Source organism: Cuculus canorus, chromosome 19 (assembly GCF_017976375.1).
Source record: "Cuculus canorus isolate bCucCan1 chromosome 19, bCucCan1.pri, whole genome shotgun sequence".
In the NCBI taxonomy this organism is placed as follows: Eukaryota; Metazoa; Chordata; class Aves; order Cuculiformes; family Cuculidae; genus Cuculus; species Cuculus canorus.
The window spans coordinates 4076983-4098737 of NC_071419.1; the positions used below are offsets into that span (position 1 = coordinate 4076983).

At 49.8% G+C, this 21755-nt stretch overlaps 1 protein-coding gene across 4 annotated transcripts in view; it reads left to right on the top strand.

Moving 5' to 3' along the window:
• The first annotated feature begins 509 nt into the window (after window positions 1–509).
• VAV2 (vav guanine nucleotide exchange factor 2) overlaps window positions 510–21755 on the top strand; it is a 149205-nt gene continuing 127959 nt past the window's right edge. For all 4 annotated transcript variants that reach the window (XM_054084152.1, XM_054084154.1, XM_054084153.1 and 1 more), the window contains exon 1: window positions 510–765. In XM_054084152.1, the coding sequence (XP_053940127.1) occupies window positions 562–765 (204 nt within the window). In that variant the 5' untranslated portion in view covers window positions 510–561. The remainder of the gene's footprint in view (window positions 766–21755) is intronic.

Sequence of the window (21755 nt, forward strand, 5' to 3'; positions counted from 1 at the left end):
TCCCGCTTTGTTCCCGCGAGGATGCAGCGAGTCTGAGCCGCGGTCGAAGCGGCGGAGAGCGGCGGGGGCAGCCGGGAAAACCCTCTTCTTCCTCCTCCTCCTCCTCCTTCTGCTTCTCCCTCTTTTTTTCTTCCTCCACTTCTTTCTCCACCTCCTCCTCCTCGTTCTTCCTCCTCCTCCTCCTCCTTGTTTTTCCTCCCCCACCTCCTTTTTCTGCCTCCTCGTTCTTCCTCCACCACCTCCTCCTCCTCGTTCTTCCTCCACCACCTACTCCTCCTCCTCCTCGTTCTTCTTCCTCCACCTCCTCCTCCTCGTTCTTCCTCCTCCTCGTTCTTCCTCCTCCTCGTTCTTCCTCCTCCTCGTTCTTCCTCCTCCTCGTTCTTCCTCCTCCTTCCTCCTCCTCCTCCTCCTCCTCGGAGCGATGGAGCGGGGCGGCCGTTCGGAGCCGCGGTGCAGCGCATCCCCTCGCTGCCCCTGAGCGTGGAGGAGGAGGAGGAGGAGGAGGAGGAGGAGGAGGAGGAGGAGGAGGAAGGCTGGGCTGTGTGACCGGGGGCCGTGGCCATGGAGGAGTGGCGGCAGTGCGGGCGATGGCTCATCGACTGCAAAGTTTTGCCCCCGAACCACCGGGTGGTTTGGCCGTCGGCGGTGGTTTTCGACCTGGCGCAGGCGCTGCGGGACGGGGTGCTGCTCTGCCAGCTGCTCCACAACCTCTCCCCCGGCTCCATCGACCTCAAGGACATCAACTTCAGGCCGCAGATGTCCCAGGTGAGGAGGGGATGGGGGGGGGGGGGAACGACACACGCGCCTACGAGCATCCCCCCCTTTTCCTTGGAGGCGGCTGTTGCTCTCGCAGAAGTTGGTGGGATGCGGGGTTGGGAGGGGAGAGTGCTTCAGAGTCTGCTTCAGCCCCCCCTTCCCCTTAAACTTCCCTTAATCCCCTTCCCCAAACTAGCCTTGATCTCCCTCCCTCCCCCAAACTGCCTCCACCTTTCCCCAAGCTGCTTTTCAGCCCCCCATATCGCCCTCCTCTTCCCCAAACTGCCCTTTCTTTCCCCAAACTGCCCTTCAGCGCCCCCAAACTGCCCTTTCTTTCTCTAAGCTGCCCTTTAGCCTCCCCCTAAACTGCCCTTTCTCTCCCCAAACTGCCCCCATTCCCCTAAACTGCCCTTCAGCCCCTCCAAACTGCCCCCATTCCCCTAAACTGCCCTTCAGCCCCTCCAAACTGCCCCCATTCCCCTAAACTGCCCTTCAGCCCCCCCAAACTGCCCCCTATTCCCCTAAACTGTCCTTCAGCCCCTCGAAACTGCCCTTTCTTTCCCTAAACTGCCCTTCAGCCCCCCAAACTGTCCCCCATTCCCCTAAACTGCCCTTCAGCCCCCCAAACTGCCCTTTCTTTCCCTAAACTGCCCTTCAGCCCCCCAAACTCCCCTTTCTTTCCCTAAGCTGCCCTTTAGCCTCCCCCTAAACTGCCCTTTCTTTCCCTAAACCGCCCTTCAGCCCCCCCCAAACTGCCCTCCCCTTCCCCAAAGTGCCCTTCAGCCCCCCCAGTCTTTTGCTCCCACGTTCCTTGCCAGTTCACCCCCAGCTCCCTGGAGGGAAAAAAAAAGGTGGGGATGGAGGCAGAAAGGGCTCTGAACAGAGGAAAAACACCCCAGGAAAGAGGGAAACATCCCCCCCCTTGAAACAAAAGGAAATAAGAGGGCTGAAAGGAGGAGATGGGATCACTTCTGGGTGTTCAACGAGGCACTGGTTGGGCTGTGATGTGCTGGAGGAGCAGGCGGTGCTGGAAGGACAAAACTTTGGCCAGGAAGATGAAAAATAAGGAAATAAATAAGAAAGAAGCCACCCAGGCTCTCGAGGCTGATGGGGCAGGGACTGCGTGGTGCTGGTCCCATGTCTGCGTCTCCGGCTGAGCCCCAGAGATCCTGGGGGGACCATGGGGACCCTGGTTCAGCATCCCCATCAGTGCTCCATCCCAGCTCCCCCTCCTGCTCCATGGGAACTGGCGAGCTTTAGGGCTTTCTTCTTAGAAGTGTTTCCTGATCCTGGTTGTTTTGGGTGGAAACAGGCTTAAACAAATGAAAAAAAAACCCAACCCAAAAAGTATTGGCTGTGGGTGTTTTTGGGGGTTTAAATGCTTATGTCCTTGTAAGCCGAGCTGCATTTGCATGGGAATTGGGAAGTGAAATCAATTAGAAACAAATGAAGCTGTCCTTCCTCCCAGCAGCCCCTGTGCTCGCAAGCGGGCAGCGAACTGTGGTCTTTTATAGCTGAACAACAACAGGTTTGATTGGTAAAAGGCCACGGAAGTTTGCTGGTAGCGAGGGCACGCGAGGCTGTTTATTCAAGCATTCAAAGATAAATAACGTATAAGGCGAGCATGAGTTCTGGATATGTGCTGTGCGAGCGCGCTGCTTATCCGGCAAATGCTATTCCCGTCTTCTTCCGCCAGAGTTTTGTTCCAGGGTGATGGTGTTTTTCATCTGTTTGATCTCCTCGCCCAGCACGAGGTAGCCCCGCGTGCTCGGGGAGCTGCTGGGTTTGAGGATGGCTGTGGGGCGTTCAGGCTGTGCCTTGCGGAGCAAAGCGTGTTTTACTGCGTGTACGTGAGGACATCGCTTCTCGCTGGCGGAATCGGAGGTCTCGATCCTCCAAAGCACTGGGGTGGGAAGCCCCAACCAACCTGTGTCAGCTCTCGCTTTGGCGCACAAGACCTGCTGGCGTGGAGTAAATAACATCCTGTCCCGATGCCTCTTCAGAGGGTGGAACAATGCTGTGAGATTTCCCCCGTAGCTTTCCAGGCTATAAACTGATCAAACTGTCTTCTGTAGGAGCTGATGTTTCCAAATATAAACTGTCGCGCCGGAGCTGTGGATGTGCAGGGACTTGTGCCTTCTTAGAATATGCTAAGAATGGCATACTGTGCATTTCTTTTAAGGAAATACTATGCTACGAACCTAATTTCAGTTCAATATTTGCCCTGTGGGGAATTAAGAATGAGTTTAAAATTGGGAACTGCAATCTAGGGGATCTAGGGAAGATCCCAGTGGTGGTTTGGAAAGGAGGCTCCTGCTACCCTTGCTGAGGCTGAAGGTTGAAGGTTCACAGCCCAACCGTCCTTAGTGAACTTGCTTTCCATCTGCCCCACCTGGCTGCTTTTGTGGCTTTTGGAGAAGCCTGGGAGTTGGCTGAATCCGGTAGCTTTGGTGGTCACCTCTGCAAGAACCTGGTTGTCAGAGCCGATGGGCACAGCCTGGCCAAAGCGGAGCCCACGGGGCTGTGCGGAGCCGTCGCTTGGCGTGGGAGTGGATGCTGGGGAAGGCTCAGCTGATGCTTATCCCCAGCCAGGATGGGACCTACATCATCCAGACTTGAGTCTTTAAGCTTACCCGTACGTATTTGTTGTTTCTCTGGCAATTCATGAATTTGGGAATCTGGCTTCTCTCCCAGGGTAGGTGAAGATCGGAGATGTCCTGCTGCTCTTCGCCTTTTGGGCACCTGCAGTTCTGGCAACCCGGGGGGAAAGGAAGCATGGAATGGTTTTGGTTGGAAGGGACCTTAAAGATCATCCAGTTCCACCCCTTGCCGTGGGCAGGGATACCTCCCACTGGATCAGGTTGCTCCAAACCCCATCCAACCTGGCCTTCAACACCCCCAGGTGTTCAAGATCTCACCCCAATCTCCCCTCTTCCAGCTGAAAACCATTTCCCTTCATCCTATCCCTGCACTCCCTGATCAAGAGCCCCTCCCCAGCTTTCCTGCAGCCCTTTTCAGTGCTGGAAAGTGCTCTGAGGTCTGTCTGGAGCCTTCTCAACCAGGCTGAACAACTCCAAGAAGGAGATCTGAGCCCAGCTGGGCTGGGGACAAAACATCCCTGCAGTGCCTCAGCCTCGCTGCGGCTATTGGTGAGCAGTTTTCTCTCTCGGGGCTAAATTTCAGAGTGTAGAGGACCTGTCTTTGTCCCACAGCTGTTGGTGTGTTCCGACACGGCAGAGCGTGCCTAGAAACTCCAGAGGTTGGTTTTGATGAGTTTTGGCTTTGCCTGCCTGGCTTGGGCCGTCTGCCTTAATACAGAGATTACTTTTTGTTCTGTTAATCAATTAGAATGCCCAGGGACAAGACACTTGCGCTCAACTTGAAACACCCGGTAATGTTCTGTCATCCACCTTTCTCAGTGAATTCAATGCGGTTGTGCAGGTGTGTAATGAGAAACAGATTTTTGCCCGAGGTGAGCATCCTTTCAAAGGCTGGAGGTGAAATCGCATCTCTGCAAAGAAACGCTTTCAGATCCACACACTGGTGTATGTGCGTGTTTTTCATGACTGTGGGGTTTTTTTTATCCTTTTCCATGTTTTTTTGGGTTTATTTGCAGCCTGTGCGGTGTGGGGTGAGGTTAGAGCAGCGGGTCCCGCTGCCAGCGAGCGAGGATAGTGCGGGTGAGGCTGCAGGGACTGGTGCTCCCTGTTGTGGAGGAGTGAACTGGTGTCCCCATCCTTCTAAAAACTTCATTTTTCAGCAGAAAAACTAGACTGGTGAAATGGCCAGGCTGGCCGCACCGCTGGTTTTTTTTACTACTTGATATTGAAATAAATAGTAATATCACCTTATTAAGTTCCAATCTCAAGTTTGCTTTATTTTCAAGCTTAATTCTGGAGTCCTGAGTTCAGTTCTTGGTGGTGTCTGGCAGGAAAGGATGAACCAAAGCTACAGACGCTGTGCAGGGGTTAACAAAATAAGCATGAAAAAACATTGTCAAGCCCAGTTCTCTTCTGAAAGTCGGTGTATGGGAGGCCAGCACTGATGAGCCTACAGTAAAACTTCATTTCTGCTTAATTGCTTGTGCTGTAGAGGCTGGTTTTGGAGAGGTGGGAAGTGAGATGAGTGTACTTGCCCTCAGTGCTTATTGATTGTTATGTCTATTACGGTGATTGGATTTTAGGGGGTGTAATTCAAGCTGGTTTGCCAGCCAGCTGCGAGGGTGTGATGCAAAGGACATCTTAATTTGCAAATAGGAGCAGATGTAGCACCCCTCGGGCTTGCAATCCCTCTCCCCTGTGCAGAGCCATCTCCAGAAGCTCGCTTCTCTCCTTGTTCCCCTGTCCTTGGCACCGATTTCCTCTGGCACCAAGTGGTACCGCAGCCCTTGCATCCCAAGCTCCTTTTGCGAGCAAGGTGAAGGTCCCTGAGCTTTGGATTTTTATCGATAATTAGGTTTGAATTGTAATTTTATGAAGCCTCTGGTCAAATACAAATTAAATGACTCTTTGCTTGTGTTTCGGCATAGTGAGGCATAAAGAATCCGTGCAATAAAAAATTGCGCATTTGAGTGTGTTTTGATATGTTTTTCTTTTTTTTTTAATTTTGCTTTTTTAAATCAATTTTTGTGTTTGCCTTCCGTAAAATTAATTCTTCCTGACAGGGATGTGGACAGTGGTAGAGAAGCTCGGGGAGCCCCGGTGCAGGCTGCTCCCCGCTCAGGCAACGTGATTTGTGCAGCCGCGTCTCCTGGCGGAGCCCTCATGGGGGCTGGATCAGCTGTGCTGGCTGCCTTTGTAGGTGGGAGGTGGATCAGGAATTATCCCTGAAGATGGAAGATTGGGAGCTGCTCTCAGTGTCCCAGGTCACTGCTTTTTCTCTGGTGGCTTCCAGCACCCCAGTTTAATTCCCTTGGTGTCTTGCATCCCCGGTTCCAACTCTCAGCACCTGGGGTGGTGCTGTAGAGGGCTGTGTGGAAATGTGTGCCTCTTGGCAAAGTGTAGATGCCTGAGGAGTAGTGAGGGAAAGTGAGCTACCATGGGGCTGACACCATTGCCCAGGGCATCAGAAGGGTCCCAGCCTGCACTCTGCTTTCCAGCCCCGCTCCAGGAGCATCTCTGCTCCGAAATCTCTGCAGCCAAAGGAGATGTGGGTTCCCTCAAGGGAAAACTGCTAAGAAAAAAGCAATAATCCCAAAACAACTGCCCCATCTTCCCGTGACCCCGTCCTGGCTGGCTTAGCACACTGTTGCGGTGTTACCTGCCACAACGCTTATATTCCTCAATGTGTTAAGACCAATGAAAATTGGTACCCGCACCAAAGCCTTTGTGCACTTCTAGGGCTTGATCGTATGATTTGTTTTAATGTGAAGACTCCCGTTGATATTGCGTTGCGTTCAGTCTTTTAAGGTTGACCTGAACACTGCTGAAGATCTTTTATTTCTGCTTCAAGATCTCCTGGAGGCTTGAAATGAAGCAGCTGTATATTTAATGTGTGTATTTGTGTGCGCACAGGCTTTAAGTTAGCAGTAATGGCCAGCTCATTAGGGATTCTTATTTTGAAGCATATTGACATCTCTCTAGAGATAATCCATCTCGGTCCGCAGTGCCTGGAGGTTTTATTAGGGCTCTGGAGACTGATGAGATACAGCAGACGTAATTGGCGGGATGAGTTGGCTGCCCATCGCTCTGTTTTGCTCTTATTAAGGAACCACGCCGACAACCGACTTCCTACGATTGATGGGTGCAACGCCCCACACCTGACTGAACTGTCAGGTGGCTTCATGGCTGTTGTTTCTGCTGGAGGATGGCAATAATTTACCATCAAATTCCCATTTATTGATGATGTAGGCACTCACTTGCTGTGACAATTGGGACCAGGTGGTTTGTAGCAACTGCTTCCTCCCCCCAGGTACGTGGGAGATGAAGACACATCGGCATGTTTGGTACCAGTAATTATTCACGAGGCTTTGGGACTTTTTAAGGTGCCACTTGAAGGCTTTATAGCTACAATGCTTGTAATTGTTTCCATATGTCATGATAGTAGTTAAATATAATTCAGTGTTATCAGAGCTGACTGGGTAGGTGGGTTGTGTGAGCAAGGACGGCGTAGCTGTGATTTACCCTGCTCAGGTCCTCTGCCTTTTTATTTACTCTCTGCTTCGTGAAATTGAGTTCTGTTCCAAAAACGGCTATAAAAAATGGCCTCATTACATATCACTGTTTACTGTGTCTCACTGACTTCCCGTTCGGATGTGCTGAGCTTTACAAAGGGGGGGAAAAAAGGTGCTCTGTCTTGGACAGCCAAACTTGTGAACTCCTTACAAATAGGAACCGATTGTAGTCTTTCTTCCCAGCCCCCCTTCATGCGTCCTGCGTGTCAAATAAAACCTTCTGTTAGCTAGAGGTAGTACCCTCTTTTTTTTTTTCCGTTTGGCGAGGTTATAAGACGTAACTAAACCTGCAGCTGAAGGCTCATATGTATTCTGTTGGGGCAGAAGAAGATGGAAAGTGTTAGATGGATCCTGTTGGCTTTGCCAAGAAGCATGAAAAGCAGTGAAAACTCTCCTCTCTCCCCTTGAATGATTGAGGAGAGTTAAATACCTGCATTAAATACCTAGCAGGAACAACGTCTCGAATGAATAGATGCCTTTAAAAACACAAACCCAGTCGTATTTATTGCTTTTCAAGTTGGGACCAGGCTTGGAAGCTGCCTTGTATCTCAACAGCATGTTGATGAGCTGTAAAAAATGCTTGGCTTGTCCATCCTTCTTGGTGATGATCCTTCCTGCTGACTGTACCGCCAAGAAAAAGGGGCACCTTGGCGCTTGGGCCCTCCAGGGAGGAACGAGTAAATTTTTGCCAATGGCACTCGTGATGCTTCACTGCCGTGGCTGAACGAGGCAGTTGGGCGAGGAGTGAGAGCTGCAGAAATTGAGGCAAGGTCAAGCAACGTCTGCGCTGAGGATGTGGTTATAGCGAAGGGTTGGGCATCACCACCTCGCCCATACCCAATGGGACGGGGCTGACCCATCACCCTGTGTCACTGCCTGCGGGTGTGGGAGCTGCTGTCTCACAGACCCTTAGCTTGCTCCAGCTCATCCGGAGCCAGAAGGGACCTGATTTTTGGCACTGACAGACGTGTTGCTTCAGTCTGACCTGAGGGCAAATTTTTGATCTGCTTCTTTGTCCCTTCTTAAAGAGACAAACCTTTTTTTTTCCCCAGCGGTTGAGGTTTTTCCCTGCAAAACTTCTCCATTTGATTTCTCCCTAAGCCTGCGTTTGGTCGTCTCTCAAATATGCTCATCCCACATGTCCCACCAGCGTGGGCTGGGGCTGCTCTGGGCAGAGCTGGGATGGAACCCAGGTTCTTTAAGCTAAAGGGGGAGATTCAGATGAGATCTTAGGAGGAAATGTTTTGCTGTGAGGGTGGGGAGGCCCTGGCCCAGGGTGCCCAGAGCAGTGGTGGCTGCCCCATCCCTGGAGGGGTTCCAGGCCAGGTTGGATGGGGCTCAGAGCCCCTGATCCAGTGGGAGGTGTCCCTGCCCATGGCAGGGGTGGAACTGGATGGGTTTTAAACCCAACCCAACCCATTCTATGATTCTGTTTAGGCCCATCGCGGATGGGAGAGTGGAAGGCTTGCTGGACGTGTAAGGTGTCCGTGTTGGGGTGGAGAGGATTAATGTGGAGAGTTGGTGGAGGCAGTTAAGTACAGTGAGCTTGGTAACTCCTCTGGGAAGTGAAGATGGTCTGCTTTGGTTTTTAAAGCATGGATCCACCTTCTTTGACTTGCACACAGCTTCCCCTTCTCCTGCATCCTCGTACTACCCTTAACATTGGTTGGATCCCTTGGGCTCTTGGCAGTCCCGTGGCTGCTCTCCCAGCAATCAGCACAGCTCCCTGCGTGTCTGATCCCACCCGAAGCCTTGCTCAGTGCCCTGCCAGGGTCACCTGTTCTTGCATTGGTGCTGGGTCCATCTGGCTGCCCAGCTGCCTGTGCAGCATCCCGGGACCCACGGGGCTCATCGGTGCCGCTTCTGCGCGCGCTGGCCCCAGGCAGAGCCTGGTCCTGTCCCTGCTGCCAGCCTGTCCTGAGTCACCTGCACCTCTCCTGTTGGGATTGGCCTGAGGGCTCTAATTTGGGCACATCCTTAGGGCGACAGCAGCCTCCTGGGGTTCACCTGCCACTCCCGTGGTGTTTCTTGCTTCCTTACTCTAAACTGTGTGCCCGATGCTCCTTTTCTAAGGAAGGGGAGGACCTTTTTCAGGGCAGCCCTTACTTACAGTCTGCATTTGACAACTTCAAACTTGGTGTTAATGAAATTGCTTTTCCCAGGGTTGTATGTCCCCTGCAAGAAAAAGCCTGGAAAAAAAGATCTGTTTCTAATAAAACTTGACTTCCCACCCCCCGTGTTTTCTTTGGTTGCAGCTCAGGGCTGTGCTTCATCCCATGATACAACTCGAAGGCAACCACTCCTTGTCCTCCACCCTCCGCGATGGCTCGGAGCCTCCCGTGTTGGCAGGGCTGGGGCTCTCCTGCCTGGCTGCGACTCGGTGCAGGTGGACGTCGGCCAAACCAGCCGGCAAAGTGCATAGTTTCATGTTTAACAAAACTATGCAGCTCGAGCACCTGCTGTCCAGGTCTCTCCTACCTTGGGTTTATCGGTGACCTTGCTACTGCTGAACCCTGTGATTATGATCTACTTACTCTCAGTACGTGGGTGTTTTGTACTGCTGTTGCTTCTGGGAATGTTGGACTGGGATCCCATTCTAGCTCAGCCCTGCTGAGTCCAGTCCATGCTAGCGGTGAGGCTGAGCTAAGGCAAAAGATTTTCACAGGGGTACACCTGTAACAGGTAATTGGATCATCGGAGTCCTCTCCTCCTGTGTCAAAGGGATCAGAAATGGGGTCACCAGCAGATCCAGGGAGGTTATTCTCCCTCTGTACTCAGCACTGGTGAGACCGCACCTCGAGTACTGTGTTCAGTTCTGGACCCCTCGCCACAAGAAGGATGTTGAGACTCTGGAGCGTGTCCAGAGAAGAGCAACAAAGCTGGTGAGGGGCTGGAGAACAAGTCTGACGAGGAGCGGCTGAGAGAGCTGGGGTTGTTTAGCCTGGAGAAGAGGAGGCTGAGGGGAGACCTTATTACTCTCTACAACTGCCTGAAAGGAGGTTGTGGAGAGGAGGGAGCTGGGCTCTTCTCCCCAGTGACAGGGGACAGGACAAGAGGGAATGGCCTCAAGCTGTGCCAGGGGAGGTTCAGGTTGGATATCAGAAAAAAATTCTTCACAGGAAGAGTCATCGGGCACTGGAACAGCTGCCCAGGGAGGTGGTCGAGTCGCCTTCCCTGGAGGTGTTCAAGGAACGGGTGGATGAAGTGCTGAGGGACATGGTTTAGGGAGTGTTAGGAATGGTTGGACTCGATGATCCAATGGGTCCTTTCCAACCTTGTGATTCTGTAAAGGCCGTTATTGCTCTAGCAAAAGCCAGAAGGACTGCACCATAGAAAGAACTGGAATAAAATATGGGTGCAGATGGGTTAGGTTGCTACTGTGTAGGCTCTAAGCCCTCTTGCTCTGCAAAAAAATCAGTTATCCTTGGGAGAAGTCACTGGAGAGTAATGGTTTGGCCATCAAACTTCCCAGCCTGTCTAGCAAGAACACGCTTTGGAAGATCTTTAGTTTTAAGAGCCTTTTTCTTCTGAAGTCCAAACCGGTTGTCTCAACCTGATGTGAGGGCTGTGAGCCCTTCCCGTCAAAGAATAAAGGACAAAGGATGCTGCCTGCCCATTGTCTCTCTTCCGCCCGACGCGCTGTTGCTTGGGTAGCGAGAGGCAATGTGAAATCTGTTCTTCTTGTTTCGTAACCCGTGGGCCTGCCCGGTCTGGACAGCAAGGATTCAGCTGGAAGGTCCTCCTTCCCCTCCTTGGAAACCCACCAGCCTGAGTCATATCCTGACTCGCTCTACTCGTTTGGCTCCTCGGTGGTGTGATGTGGTGACCTCCCCCGTCAGTAGACTCTGTAGCACTGCCTGTGGTAGGGACCACTTGTAAATCAGTTTTTATTTGCTGTGATGCTGCCTGACTTCTTAGGATTGAATTTGCAGGGCTTGCTGGACCTGGGGAGCATCTCCCATCTTGCGTGGCATTGTCAGGAGCAGCGTCGGCTCCGTCCTCTCTCCTGGTTCCGATCTACTCTTGCTTGTGTTGGGACCTTAGCTCTGCCTGCAGACGAATGGGGTTTGATAAACCGGGAGAGGGGGAAAGTTAAAAGGTTCCCATAGAGGAAATTTGCTCTTTCTCTTCAAGCATACGCTTTAATATTGCTGGAGGGGGGGGAGTAAATTGGCCCTTTTATAGCATTCGTATCTTTTGTTGTGTTTTATAGTGGTTTACAGCTAAATGGAACATCTGGTGTCTGAAAGGGGCTGAGGAGGGAACAGAGGAGGGTTTTGTAGATGGAGAAGGGGAGGAGCGGGAGAAGTGATTTGTGTTTACTGCTGCGAACACAGAATTATCTGTGAAATCCGCTGAACTCATGTGCATGACGGAAGTATTTGGCTGTGCGGAAAACAACCGTAACGCCCTATCCGTGAGCAGCCAGGAGCGTGGTATCCCCCGTGCTCCGCGGCGGAGCTGCTGCAGGGTGAGACCCGTGGAGGGGACACCCTCCACGTCTCTGCAGGAAAGCCCCACGGCCGTGCCTTGTGCAGGACCGCTGGTGTGTCCGTGCTGAGCACGCGTCCCCGAGGCTGCTCCGAAGGGAGGCGTGCAGTATAAGCTGGTTTTGCTTTCTAGGACAGGCTGTTTGGCCCCTTTGGGTTTATCGGGTACTTGGAGTGTTGGCAGCTACGCTGGAAGCATCCAAGTTCATGCAAGGATACAGGTTTTTCCTGAAGTTGAGCCCTGTTCCTGAGAGGTTTGGCTCATCTCTGTGGTCAAAGAAACAAGAATGGGAGATATGTATATTTGTATGTATGTAATGGGAGATATAGATATATATATATATATAAATAGAAATTGTGTATTTTTTTTTAAGAGCTGGAGTGGGTTAAACAGTGGGAATCCCAAGCGGAATGGCACATCCTCAGGACAGGAAATGCGTACAGCGTCGGGGACAAACTTGTGTGCACATCGAGACCCTTTGCATTTACGGGAAGCGCTTTCTCATGTGAGTGATCTTCCAAGGAAGTCGCTCGTAGCCTCAGAGAGGGGAGGAGAGGAAATAAAAGACAAGTTTACGGCTAGCTGTGGGAGAATTGTGACTTTATACACAAAATTAAACAAAACCTTCTCTAGTAAATTCAGTAAGTTACTTTGAAGAGTTTTATGCTCCCCTCCCTTTCTCGATCAGCTTCCTCGTCTCTTTTCTAACGCTGCTGCAGGGCTTGGGGCTGTTTCCTGGGAGCTGCTGAGGCTCTGGGCAGGCGAGCTGGACGCAGGACTTCGGTTCTTCTTCTTCTTCTGTAAGCAGATGCTCGCTCTGCACGGGGAAACGTGGCTTTGTAGCTGGTGATCTGGCGCCAAACCAAGTGGTGTTGGGCAGAGCCCACAAGGTCTCAGTGGGATGGCCATGGTGATGACAGAACTTTGGGTTTTGGGGTCTGAGAGTTATCACAGTGTTGGTGGCAGCTTGTGGCTTTGGAGCCAGCTGAGGTGTCTGCTCCTGGGGATCTTGCATATGGATGCAAGTGTCTTTTACCAAATAGTTAGCTTTCAATCAACAAAATAGACCAAAGAACTTCATATTGCCAGAGGGCTGGGAGTGCAGAGTTAGCCAGGACAGCGGTGAGCATCCCAGGAGGAAGGCTGGCCGTGTGGTCTGCTGCCCAGCTCAGGGCTCCCTCCAAAAGGGGGGATTTTTCTGTGTGAAGTTGCAACGCTCTCATTTCACGTCCTGCCCTGAGGTTTGCTGAGGTCTGTGCTGCGAGCTGATATTCTCAGGGAGACATCCCTGCTCCACTTGCCCCTGCGTGGCTCTCCCAGTGACCACGATTCACTGAGCATCTCGCTGCTTAGGTCATCTTTTGGTTGTGAAGCCAAAGGGAGATGGAGAAGTATTACCTGAGCTCAAATATTTTTACGTAAAACTGGAGTTTTTGGTGGACCTTCTAAAATAATTAGGAAAAAAAAAATAAATCTAGGCTCTTGCCAGATGTGAAACACCCTTCCCTCTACATTTTCAATCACAGTGATGAGGGCCGAGTGTGGGATTGCTTTGCAGATTTGTTATTTAACTTTAACCCTTTCTCATATGTCGGTTGAGTTTTGGTTTCTCCAGTGGTCGGGGTAGAGATGTTCAGGTTGCCGGAGTAGGGATGTTCATGCTGATGGAGTGAGGGTGTTTTGCAGGGGCTTCCCAGCTTTAATCGCTGCCACTTCCCACCTACCTTACCATGGCATCTTCGTGCATGATGCAATCAGTGTCTCCCTGATGAGGACTGAGTCTGAGATACAGCAAACTTGGTCAAATGTCCTGAGCTATGGGCAGCAAAACCTGTTCCTTGCAACATGGTCGGTGGTTGGGAGGCTCATGAAGGAGGAGAGATGCAGCCGTGATAAAGCAGCCCTGGCTGGGAAAGGCGAGTGTGGCCGTACAAGTCTCGCTCATCCCTTGCTGGAAGGCTTTCCAGCCTCACCGTGTTGGGGTGCACGTCGCCAAGCTTCACCCACAGGGAGGAACATTGAAACGTTTTTTCTTAGAGGTGGCAAAGGTTGGAAATAAACTTCCCTTGTATTGACAGCTCGGTTATCTCAGGAAGGGTAATGAGAAAGCTTTAATGAAACTGCAGTATCTGCTTGCTAGTGGGTTTTTTAGCTGTTGCAAGAAACACTTCTAATTAGAGAGAGATTTAATTCCAGATTTTTGTTATCCCCCCCTTCCCTCTTAATTATATTTGCTAACGTGTTTAACAGCTTTCCCTTCAGAAAAGAACAGTTTATTCAAAGGTCATAAATAGATTCTGGCATTAATTACTCCAGGAGACACACTGGACTGCACTGGAGAAACGAACTCCATGGGGAGTGCTAAACCTTTTGCAGCTGAATTTGTCTGTGGTTGAAAGGACTTTGTTTGCGCACACGCCCCAACAGGGCAGACACCCCCTCAGAAAAGAAAAAGGTCATTGCATACACGTTTGTGTCCCAAGTTTTTAAAACCCATGTCGTAGCTGATTTCCCGGAGTTTTTGGAACGAGCTTATAAATCACACCATCTCCCTCAATCTCTGCATCTTCAGCCTCACTTGGAGTCCTGAGTTCGGTTGTGGAGTTCTCAGCACAAGAAGGATGTGGATCTGTTGGAGAGAGCTCAGAGGAGGCCATGGAGATGATCCGAAGGATGGAGCATCTCCCACATGGGACAGGCTGGGAGAGTTGGGGTTGTTCAGCCTGGAGGAGAGAAGGCTCCAAGGAGACCTTAGAGCAGCTTCCAAGACTGAAAGGGGCTCCAGGAAAGCTGGGGAGGGGCTCTGGATTAGGGAGGGCAGGGAGAGGACGAGGGGAATGGTTTTCATCTGGAAGAGGGGAGATTGGGATGAGATTTTAGGAAGAAATGTTTTGCTGTTCAGGTGGGGAGGCCCTGGCCCGGGTTGCCCAAAGCAGTGGTGGCTGCCCCATCCCTGGAGGGGTTCCAGGCCAGGTTGGATGGGGTTTGGAGCCCCTGATCCAGTGGGAGGTGTCCCTGCCCATGGCAGGAGGTGGGACTGGATGGGCTTTGAGGTCCCTTTCAACCCAACCCATTCCATGATTATACAACATTTGGGGATATTTTTGTCATGTCGTTTTCGATTCCATCCTCGCTATCGATTGTTCGGGGTGCTGCAGCGGGGGAGCAGCCGTCTCTAGCTGCTGGGTCCGTGCTGCTGTCAGGGACCACTGCTCCCCGCAGCAGGAGGGGGCTGAGCTGCTCCCCTCGGTGCTAAACACCACCGCCACAAACCCTCAGCCTGGCGCCCAGATTAGGTTAATAGTTTTTGTAACCTCCAGATTTTGAAGCGACTGTAACATCTGTTCCAAGTGATAATAAAGTAGTGCTGAGGAGGAATTAGCATACAGCTGCTGGGGTGGGTGAGAGGCTCTATAGAAAAAAAAAATGAGTTTATTGATGGAAGATGAAGCCTCATTGCATTTTCATAGTTCCTGGTGATTTTTGGCAGTGTGAGCAAAATCTGTTCTTTTGCAATAGAAAAGGATGATGCTGTGAGATGGGACTCTGATGTACATTAAAGACTCGAGTGTCCTTTGTTTTATCGTTTCAGCCCTCACCCGAAGCCAAAAGTACTTCTGTCTGCTTTGGGTTCTTTTTGAGGTTTTTAAATTTCTCTGGCACGCTTAATTCTGCCAGATGAGCCCTTCTGCCTGCACGGAGCTGGGCTCACTGTGTTGGGGGGGAATATTTAAACCCTACTAGAAATATCTCGACTTTCCTGGATGGGGGATGCTCTGCACACAGGAGCTTAAAGCATCTCGCAGTGGGCTCTTGTGGGGTGGGATGGCTTCTCTGTGGGGTTTTAGGCTGCCACCTCTGGGAAGGGCTGCAGTTTGCCTTGCACCTCTCTGCCCGCTGAACTTGTTGGGGAGGACCAGATCGATGGGCACTGATGGAGCAAAGAGAGGAGAGTTGTGAGTCTGGGACCTGCCAAAGCAGGAGAGGAGCTCGCCTGGCTGCTGGCTGAGCAGATGTGCATTACCCCTGCTCTACCATTCTCCTCCTGCTTCCCTGCCACTTGCCCTTCTGCATCTCAAGTAGTTGCATCTTGTGAAACAGCAGCTCCGTTGTGGCTGGAGGAGATGCAGAGACAAAGAGGAGTGCTGGCGGATGCTCGGGGTGACGCGGAGATGACAACAGCAGTGGGTATGTGGTACCCAAGCTGGTTGTGATGCTTCAGCCCATCCTGCTGTGTCTGGGCGTTGTTAATAAAGGTCATTTTGTTGTAACTTGGTTCTTGATGGGATCATCAGGAGATGCAGGTCTGTGTTGGCGCTGCTGGGGTGTGCTTACCTGCTTTGGGTCCTCCTTCCCTTGTCAGTCCCGGGGGTCAGGATCCTGTTCACCTGCTGCTCTCCCACGCAGCTTTGAGTTCCCAACAGGTATCAGTAGAGTTAAAACACTTCTGTGACTTCTTCCCTGGAGTTTTTCTGGAAGACCCAGCTCCTGGAGTCCTGTGAGGTGAGAATTTAACTTTTCCTTAAGGGAAGAGACAAAGAGGCATTGAAGTTGTTGCTTCTATTACGTTGGGGAGGTGCATGGAAACACGATTGCAGTGTTCTCTGAAGCCCCATAGGCTTGAAAGCAAATTTAAAATACTGGAGTTTGAAAATGTATAAAGCAGAATCATTACTGACAAATCAGTAGGTGATACTCTGAGTTCCCCTCCTTGTAAATTAATTACAAATAAAACCAAAACCAACCCATGTTCAGCTTTGGGCTCCACCAACAAAGCTGACAAAGTGAATAATGTTATCTTTTACATGCATGGAGAAAAATAATCTTAAGCAGCTTTAAACGTCTGTTTTAGCGGGGTATAAAATGAGTGAGGGTAAAACTTCAAGAGGTGTAAAGCAGCCTCAGAATTCTGTGTGGGCAGAGAGGAACTTGCCAAAGATGAGGCTGTGTTTGCATAGGTATTAAACCTCCCAAGATGGACCAGAGGGAAGGATTTCTTCCCTGTAGCCACCAGGTTTTGCATGTATTTGTCCTGGGGATAAGAAGAAAAGCCTCGTTTTGCTGAGCACTGCTGTTCTGCAAACGTGGATGGAGGAACTGTTCAAAACCCACCTTCTTAAGTGTCTTTTTTTTTTTTCTTATGATTTAGAGGGTTTTTTTTTTAACTCCTAATAACAGTGTCATGGTATGAAGATCCTGTATAATAAAGATAAGGCATCAGGTAGTGTTATCGCTTCATAGAAACCTGTTATTCACCTAAGCAGGGCTGTTATTAGTCTGATTCTGGTAGTGTGGCAGCAGGAGCAGAAGGAGCTTCCTTTGATGGAGCACAGGAAGAAACTGGAGGCAAAAAGGGGTATTTAACTTGTCTCTGTGCTCAAGGTAACTTAATAATGGCTTGGGTTTGTCTTTGTCACGTTAGCAGCCAGGCTTTGTTATGTATTTCAGGGCTGAAGAATAAATGCAGAACTTCTCCTCCCTCCGCCCACTTAGTGTTTTACTCAAAAAAACTGGAAAAAAAATGCCTTTTGGCGATGGTTGCTCATCCCACCCCACAGCCCTGCACGGTGCAGGGGCGAAGCACTGTCTGGCTCATTTCTTTCTTTGCGGTTTAATGTTTTCAGTGTCTGTTGTGCTGGAGATATATTTCAGTCTCTCAGCTTCCCACCCCGTTCTCCTTGGCTTTCGGACATCCTTGTGGCCGTGCTCTGGGAGATCGCAGCGTAATAAGGATGGACAGAGCTGGGGCTGATGTACAGCCCAGGGTTCTTGTTGCTGCTGTGGCTCCAAGCGTTCTCCCTGGGTGTTTTGGCATCTTTATTCCTGTTGTTCTACAGGAAAAACTTTTGCAGAACTTTTCTGTGGGTGGCTTACACAAAAAAACAAACCCAAAACCCAACCCTCACACACAAAAATGAGGTGTTGGTAATAGAATTCAGTGGGTTTAAAGCAACTGTTAGAAAATAGACAACACTTGGTTACCACTGCAGGATTGTGTGTGCTGGGGGCTACTTCCAGATCCTGGTTCTGCCGGAATCTCCTTTAGCAGTGGACATGAATGCTGAACACCCCCCAACAGTTAGATGTTGTTAATTGCATTGCTTTTTTTAACTGGTGGATGCCCATGTCCGATCTCCGATGGGCTCTGGGCCCTTTGCAAGTGGAGGTCCCGATCCTCAGCAATAGATTATTTGGATAATTTGGGAATGCAAAGGTTTGAAATCTCCTTATTATAGTTGAGAAGAGCCGTGGGGCAGAGTGGCTTTCTGCCAGTGTTTGGGGGGGGAGGTGAGCAAATGGGCTGTGATTTTGTAATCAGGTATTTGTGTTCTTCAAAAAGGACAATATTGCTGGGTTTATAGTTATCCCTCCAGCCAATGCCGTGCTTTTTGTGTGAATGTAAGGGGATTGCAATATGTGCTCTTCCTCACCTCCTCTTCCTCCTGGCTCTGCTTGGCTCCAAGGGCTGACGGGCTCAGGCTTGGATGGTGCTGGATCCTCCCAACACCAGCGTAGAGCAATGCTTTGCTTCCCTCTGCCATAGACCATCACACATGGGCAAGGGAGGACACGTATCTAACTTGCATCTGGCTTACTAGGAAGTCTTGCTGGTGTTGGAGGTTGATTAAGGGGACGTCGTGATGCTTTTGTGTGACCGAAAGCCCTCGGCTAATGACACACATCCTCTTCCAGCTATGGAGAGCCTGGGAGAGCCACACAGCATCCCAATGTGTGCTCCACAGCATCCCATGCCTGGATGCTGCCCCTTCTTCAGGCTTGCCGGCTGAGCCGGTTGCACGATTGCTCCCTAACCTCATAGCAAAGCACAGGCTGGAGAGGAGTTTCTGGCTGCTAGAAGAGAGCTGAGCTGGTTTTCTCAGCCCTCCAGAGGGTTTACGAGCAGGTTTGGAGCTGGTTTGGTCTGTAGGGTGCATTGATCTGGAGTAGGACCTTAGAGCTTCTCTTGGAGGAACTGGTTGCATTAAAGAATGAAGTGGCGCAAGGTAAAACCGGTAATTTATGGGTGCTGTGTGACTGTCCATCCTGCTCAGTTTCTGGGGATGGTAATCAAAGAAAGTGCTGCTGTTTTCCTGGGAGCTTGTGTTGCCCGTGGTGAAACATGAGTGGTGCCGTTCTCACGTCGCTCGGTTCTGCATCACACGTGCTGTAGGCGGTGGGAAAGGAGGATACGATCCCAGCAATTGTGTAACCGTGAAGTTGTTCTCTGCCGAGATGGCTGTGTGGTTGACCAGACTGTGGCTGGGAATGCAGCAGCTGAGAGTTTGTTCCTTGTGGTGAGGGGTAGAAACAAAAGTTCAAAAGTTGAGCATCTGAGTTAGACCGGAAGCTCGATACCAAAGAAGGGTTGAGGTGGCTGGAAACCAAAACTGGAGCTGCAGTTTTTTTATGATCATGGGTGGGTTTGCATCATTTTTATCTGCTCTCCCTTGGTTTATTCAAGGCACTTTTAAGAACATGTCTTATTTAGGAGCAGAGGAGGACCAAAACCTCAATTAAATCTCTTTGATACCTTCTGCCTTGCTGAGGAACAATGCATAAGAAGTGCGTACAAGGCCAGGCATGCAAAGGGGTTCAGCTGTGCGTCGGGTCTGGGTCTGTACTCCTTAACTGGTAGCACACAAATTGTTTCAGGTAGTATTTTGGAGTCTGAAGACGTGAATGTCTGGAGAGAGCCGCCACGGGCTGACTTGGGGTGGCCTGCTTGTGTCTTTGAGTAGAGTTACAAAACTGAAAGTGGAAAGGTTTTGTTTCCTGGAAAGCTTCATTACTCATCCAGTAGCCAAGGAGGCTGTGCAACGCCTTGGCTTTCTGATCCCCTCTAGGGTGTGAGCCCCATGTCAGATGTCCATCAGACAGATGTTGGTCACTCTTTTGAGTGCTGGGGAGGCAATGTTGTTCGTGGTGGAGTGTGAGCCAGAAAAAGTCACAGTCTGCTCTTTATATGCAGCCAGAAGTGATGGGTCACAATGACTTTCCATGAAACGTTTTTTATGCTCCCCTCCCTAAGAGGGACTCGGCAGCTGGAAAGCCTTTCCTCTGGGGAGCTTGAAGAAGCTTTGTTTTGAATAAGAGCTTTTTGCATTGGAAGATACACCTTAGGGAAAGATGTTTTATTTCCCTTGGTGTTTATGGCCCTGTAAAATACTGTGTAGCCTTCGTTTTTTCTCTTTGAATAGTCTTGATTGCAGTATGCAGAGGAGCAATTTATTCCTCACAGCTCAGCCTGAGATGTCCCATCGCTGTTTTCACAGGAGCCAGTCTTGTCTTAATGTTTTCTGTATGACTTTTAAAAAGTATCTTGCTGGTTTCTAAACAAATGTTCTTAATAAATTCTGCTTTGGGCTGCGTAGACATTAGTCTGGCAAAAATCTATGTGCTGTTCTCGCACCTTAATTCCGTGCTTACAAATCTCCATACGTTTTACACTGTGTATGTGACGGTGGAGGCAGTTACTACAAGAAGGGTTGATTTAAAGCGGTTGAAAGATCACTTTTTCTTCAGTTAGATATGCAGCTGAAGTAGGAAAAATTAACTTAAATTGGGTTGCATTTCAAGATAGGATAGAATTGCTGCCAAAAAGGGGGGAATGAGGAACCTACATCTAACTGCACGTTGACACCGTCTTGACCATGTCAATAAAGTAACTTTGATTTACAGGTCAGCGAGCTTTTTTAGAGCTGCTGCCTGTTCAGATGTATCGATCCTCTCCCATTAGAAGCTCTGGCTATTGTCCTTTCATGTCCAGATCATTTTCAGCCCGCTGAAGCAGAATGGGTGGCTTTGGAAGGAGACGGAGTTGAACAGCTGAGCCGAGGAAGGAATTGGATGCTGCTTCCAGTTCCCCTCCTCGCCCCTCCTGCTCAAATACAGCATTAATGGTCCAGGCCAACACGTCCCTGGGGCCTTATCTCCCTCTTCAAGTTGTACCAAATTAATTAGCCCAGCACAGCAAAAGCAACGCTACCTTCCCCAACGCTCCCTGCTCTGCAAATGCAATTATGCTGTTATACAGAATTTATTTTAGATATCCAATTAGGAGCGTGATCTTTGCTCATACGCGCTGTCTGGTGTAATTGTTCCTGTCTGGCCGGAAAATACAGCGTTAAATTCTGTTTCCAGGGGAAATGCTTGTCCTAGGGAAATACCTGTGTTTGACTAAACGCAAGTCGATGCAGGAATGGAGAGAGGAGAAGTCAGCTCCCAGGGATAACTGTTTTTTTTCCTTGTCTCGCAATGAGAAATTCCCATTTGGTTTCTTGCCTAAGTGAGAGCAAATTAGGGGTAACTGCAAAATCACAAGAGTGTTAGTGATTACGTGTAGACGCTGAACTTTCTATTAAATAATCAATCGGACCATCATTCAGGAAAAAAAAAAACCCAAACCATTAACAACAAAATTATGTTCTTCTGTATTTTTTTGTAGCAAATACACACCCTGCTGACGTAGGCTAACCCTTGGTAGGCTGGCTCAGGAAGGAGGGCTTGCCTTGAAAAGCATTAAGCCCATCTGAAAACCGTTCAGGCAAAACACGCGGGAGGTTTTGGGAAGGTTTCTAACACCCTCTCTAGTTTCAGGTGTCAGCTTTGAGTACATCCCCGTCGTGTAACAGAGAGGTGATCTGAGCTGCGAAGAGGGTGATGTCAGTATTAGATTAGAGGCTCCTGTTGATCTTGTTACACTCCCCAAGTATTAATTTATATAAATATCCAGAGCTGTATTTCCCGTAATCTCTGCGATCTGTTCTCGGTTCTTATGAGCCGGGGATCTGACCTGTTTAAGCAGCTTTAAATATTAAGTAGCCGGTAGATTAATTTTCTCTAGCCTGTTTTCATCATGCAAACAAACCCTGTGGCTGCACTGAATTGCTGTAGGAGCTGCGCTTCCGCAGTAAAATTTGCTTCTTGAGCTTGGGAAGGAGAGTCAAATATTCCAGATAAGGTAAAATAGTCACACCCTCAGGGAGAGATTTAAAATAAACTGGGTCATAAATGAAGCTCCCCCTTCATTTAATTCAGTTTAAGCCTCTCCCTCTAGTGAAGGTCGTGGATGGGGATCCACCCACATCCAGAACAGTTTGGAGCCTGCACCATGACTGCCAAAGTTTGCTTGAAACTTCACTTCTCGCTGCAGAAAGATGTCTTTAATTCATTCTGGCAGCAAATCTTTTTACGCTTTGGGGAACTTTACAGCAGAGCGTTAATTTTGGCTGGAGTCTCTCATTAAATACCACTTTGCAAAAATAACTTGAAATGGAAAGTGGGTTTTTTTCAGTCTTTTTTTTTTTTTTTGCAGCATGTTTTCTTCCTGTGGTGT